Here is a 2,261-nt window from a genome sequence, read left to right on the forward strand (position 1 = left end):
GCAAAGAGAGCAAAACCCCGCCGGGCCGAGCGCGGTGGGGCCGCGGAGCGGAGCGGTGGAGCGCAGGGTGCCCGCGGAGCCGCGGCGGCGGCGGCCCCATGCCCGGCGCCCGCGGGCGCCCATCGCGGCGGGCGGGAGCCTGCATCGCCGCCTGACACCCGATGCCCGGCGGCGGGAGCGGGGCGCGCAGCCGGAGGTGACCGCGCAGCCCCGCGCCGCGGGACGCGGCGGACGGGAGAGGAGCGGGCGCGGCCGCCCCATGCCCCGCGGGGCCGGCGCGGCGGCGGGCAGCCGGGCCGCTCGGGTGTAGCCGCAGGGGCCGGTCGGAGCAGCGGCGGGAGGGGGGCGCGGGGGCTGCCCGCCCCGCCGCCGGGTGCGGGAGGGAGGCCCCGCCGCCGCCGCCGCCGCCGCGCCCCGTCCGCCGAGCGGGGATGACCCTGTCGGGAGGCGGCAGCGCCAGCGACATGTCCGGGCCCGCCGTCCCGGCGGCCGAGGATGTGGATATCGACGTGGTGGGAGAAGGCGACGACGGGCCGGGCAAGGACAGCGACGGCGAGGCCGGCAGCCCCGCAGCCCTGCCGCGCCTGCCGCTGGACGAGGCGGCGGAGCTGGCGCTGCCCGCGGAGGTGGGCGCGGGAGCGGAGAGCGGCAGCAGCGGCAGCGTGAGCCCGGCCGGGGCGGCCCCCGGCGGCGCGGCCGAGGGCGGCAAGGGGGGCGGCGAGGAGGGGGCGAGCGGCGGCGGGGCGGCGGCGGGGCAGAGCAAGCCCAAGAGCAGCCTGGTGAAGCCGCCGTACTCGTACATCGCCCTCATCACCATGGCCATCCTGCAGAGCCCGCAGAAGAAGCTGACGCTCAGCGGCATCTGCGAGTTCATCAGCAACCGCTTCCCGTACTACCGGGAGAAGTTCCCCGCCTGGCAGAACAGCATCCGCCACAACCTCTCCCTCAACGACTGCTTCGTCAAGATCCCTCGGGAGCCCGGCAACCCGGGCAAGGGCAACTACTGGACGCTGGACCCGCAGTCCGAGGACATGTTCGATAACGGCAGCTTCCTCCGCCGCAGGAAGCGCTTCAAGCGGCACCAGCAGGAGCACCTGCGGGACCAGACGGCGCTCATGATGCAGGGCTTCGGCGCCTACGGCCTCGCCGGCCCCTACGGCCGCCCCTACGGGCTGCACCCCGGCGCCTACACGCACCCCGCGGCCGCCGCCGCCGCGCTGCAGTACCCCTACATCCCCCCCGTGGGGCCCATGCTGCCGCCGGCCGTGCCGCTGCTGCCGTCGGGCGAGCTCAGCCGCAAAGCCTTCAACTCCCAGCTCAGCCCCAGCCTCCAGCTCCAGCTCAACAGCTTGGGCGCCGCCGGCTCCATCGTCAAATCCGAGCCCAGCAGCCGCCCGTCCTTCAGCATCGAGAACATCATCGGCGTCCCGGCCGCCAGCTCGGCCGCCAGCGCCCAGACTTTCCTACGGCCGCCCGTCACCGTGCAGTCGGCCCTGATGGCCCACCAACCGCTGGCGCTGGCCAGGACCACCGCTGCCATCGCCCCTATCCTCAGCGTGCCTACCAACATCATCGCGGGGCAGTTCCTGCAGCCCGCGGCCCCCGCCGCCGCCGTGCAGACCAAGTGGCCGGCGCAGTAGCCCCGGCCGGTAGCCCCGGGGAGGGAGATCCGGTAGCCCCGGGCACGGACAGCCGGTAGCCCTGAGGAAGGAGAACCGGTAGCCCCGGGGAGGGACACCCCGCAGCCGCAGGGAGGTTGATCCGGTAGCCCCGGGCAGCTCCCGCCGCCACGGGCCGCCCCTTCGGGGCGCAGCGGGCACCGTCCCTCCGTGTCCCCCCCCGTTTGCCGGCCCCCGCCGCTTGTACATATTTGTATCAGAAATCACTGACGTTGCTTTGGGGGTTTTTATTTTTCTAAAGAGGCGGATGAGGGTCGCCATTAGGAGCTGCGAACTTTCACTTTTTTTGAAGGTTCCGGCGCTCCGAGCGGTTTTATCCGAAATAAAACGAAAAAAAAAAAAACCGAGGGAGAAAAAAAAAGAGACAAAAATGTATAAAAATAATAATAATAAACGGGGGAAATTTTAAATATTGAACGGGCGAGAAAAAAAATGGAGCGAAAAAGAAGGAATCCAGGAGGCAATCGCTGTCACTCTATTATAAAGCCTGTTTATATATGGATGGATATATGTATTCTAAATGTTATCCCTTCGTGTTGTACACAACTTTGTAAATAAATTTTTAAACTGCTCTGCCCGCCT

At 69.0% G+C, this 2,261-nt stretch overlaps 1 protein-coding gene across 1 annotated transcript; it reads left to right on the forward strand.

Annotated features, from left to right (window-relative positions):
- The first annotated feature begins 381 nt into the window (after window positions 1-381).
- FOXD3 (forkhead box D3) lies at window positions 382-1,810 on the forward strand. The gene has a single exon (XM_061353351.1). The coding sequence runs from the start codon at window positions 432-434 to the stop codon at window positions 1,638-1,640; it is 1,209 nt and encodes a 402-aa protein (XP_061209335.1). The 5' UTR covers window positions 382-431; the 3' UTR covers window positions 1,641-1,810.
- The last annotated feature ends 451 nt before the right edge of the window (window positions 1,811-2,261 follow it).

This window comes from Neopsephotus bourkii, unplaced genomic scaffold, assembly GCF_033783945.1.
Source record: "Neopsephotus bourkii isolate Nb327-2 ecotype Australia unplaced genomic scaffold, CSIRO-AGI_Nbou_v1 NB_673, whole genome shotgun sequence".
Classification (NCBI taxonomy): Eukaryota; Metazoa; Chordata; class Aves; order Psittaciformes; family Psittacidae; genus Neopsephotus; species Neopsephotus bourkii.